The sequence below is a fragment of the Mustela erminea genome, chromosome 9 (assembly GCF_009829155.1).
Source record: "Mustela erminea isolate mMusErm1 chromosome 9, mMusErm1.Pri, whole genome shotgun sequence".
Taxonomy (NCBI): Eukaryota; Metazoa; Chordata; class Mammalia; order Carnivora; family Mustelidae; genus Mustela; species Mustela erminea.
In genome coordinates, this window is record NC_045622.1 from 19,581,954 (window position 1) to 19,583,788 (window position 1,835).

The following is a 1,835-nucleotide window of genomic DNA, read 5'->3' on the forward strand; positions in this document are numbered from 1 at the left end:
CACATACTATCACACTATCTGATTTGTGCTTCTAATAGCAAGTGGCAGTTAAGAACAAGCCCAGTGCTACAGTGTCAACTCTGTTGTTGCTCAATTCAATAATTTAGAGACTATTCATCTTTTTCTGGAAAAAAGAAGTTTAAATGAAAAAAATTTTAAGCTCAGATATTACATTCCTGTTGATAAACAGGAAAAAAGTGAAGGCATTGTGCAAATGATGAAAAAAAAAAAAAAGACCTAGTAATTACAGACAGAAGACTCAAATCTCTTTGACCATGTTCAGAAAAAAATAGGCGAAGAAGGCTACCCCTGAAAATATTTTCTTGAAACACATAAAAGCTCCCTGCTGAAACACACACATACACACACACACACAACAAACAAACAAACAAACAAACAAACAAAAAACCTCCCTGCTGTGTAACTAACAGCAGAGAGACATTCTTCCCTATCAAAACTGTTTCCTACTCAGAATTTTCCTAAGGGCAAGTTTAACATCTTTGTTTCTGAAGCTGTAAATGAAGGGGTTCATCAAGGGAACTGTATTGGTGTAAAAGATAGAAGAGATTTTCCCCTCATCCATAGAACCAGCAGTAGATGGTTTAAGATACATAAAAGCACAGGAGCCAAAGAATAGAGAAACAGCAATTATGTGGGAGCTGCACGTGCTGAAGGCTTTCGACCTGCCCTCAGTGGAGCTCATGTGCAGGATGCCAGATAGGATGAAACCATAAGAGACAAAAATGGTAATAGTGGGCACAATCACATTGATGCTCAACACAATGAAAACCACCAGCTCATTCACATAGGTGCTGGTGCAGGAGAGCTGGAGCAGAGGGAGAATGTCACACAAATAATGGTTGATGGTGTTTGCATCACAGAAGGTCAGTCTCAGCATGCATCCAGTGTGAGCCATGGCACCTGAAAATGCCATCAAATATGAACCAAGCATAAGGATGGAACACACTTTAGGCGACATGGCAACATTATATAAGAGTGGGTTACAGATGGCCACATAGCGATCATAGGCCATTGATGTCAGTACATAAGCTTCAGAAATAGCGAAAAAACAGAAAAAGTAAAGCTGGGTCATGCATCCCCTGTAGGAGATAATATTCTTCTTTGATGTGAAGTTAATCAGCATTTTGGGTGTAAACACAGAAGAATAACAGAGGTCTATGAAGGACAAATTGAAGAGGAAAAAGTACATGGGGGTGTGCAGGTGTGAATTGAGCCCTATTAGATTTATCAATCCCAAATTTCCCAACACAGTGACCACATACATGACTAGAAAGAGACAGAAGAGGGGGAGCTGGAGAACTGGAAGGTCTGTAAGCCCCGCCAGAATGAATTCAGTCACAAAGGAAGCATTTCCATGAGCCATTCTTCTCTAAGGGGATCTGTGAGCACAGAAGGAAAAAGTTAGAAAGAGAAAAACCCAGATTTTTCCACCATATCTCCTCTCCCAAATGTGGTGTATGTACAGGGAAGATAAAAGACTAGTCCAACCTGGACCCATAAACTCTTTTACCACAATGATGAAACTGAGTGACTCAGACTGCTCCTTATTGGGCTCTGTAAGCTAAGTAACAAAGAATTTCAAAACTTAGCCTATAGAGTAAAGGGAAATACTGCCAAATGTAAACTTAACTGTTGGAAAAAAAAAAAAAAAAAGATAAGGGAGAAGTTTGCACCAGGACAGAATTATCTTTCTCTCCTCAATCACTTTCATTCACTTGAGCCTTCTCTTCAGCAATAAAACTGGAAACTGAGACCTGGAGCCGCTTTTAATGAAGATTGGAGTTGGTGTGGTGGAAACCAAGTAGATTGTTTCT

At 39.7% G+C, this 1,835-nt stretch overlaps 1 protein-coding gene across 1 annotated transcript; it reads right to left on the reverse strand.

Annotated features, from left to right (window-relative positions):
- Nucleotides 1-451: 451 nt before the first annotated feature.
- Nucleotides 452-1,384, reverse strand: LOC116599288 (olfactory receptor 8B3-like). The gene has a single exon (XM_032359086.1). It carries the CDS (start codon nucleotides 1,382-1,384, stop codon nucleotides 452-454), a length of 933 nt encoding a protein of 310 aa, XP_032214977.1.
- Nucleotides 1,385-1,835: the final 451 nt, after the last annotated feature.

Bases quoted from the DNA above. Each gene is read 5' to 3' on its own strand.
- LOC116599288 (XM_032359086.1), bottom strand. From the start codon at position 1,384: ATGGCTCATGGAAATGCTTCCTTTGTGACTGAATTCATTCTGGCGGGG.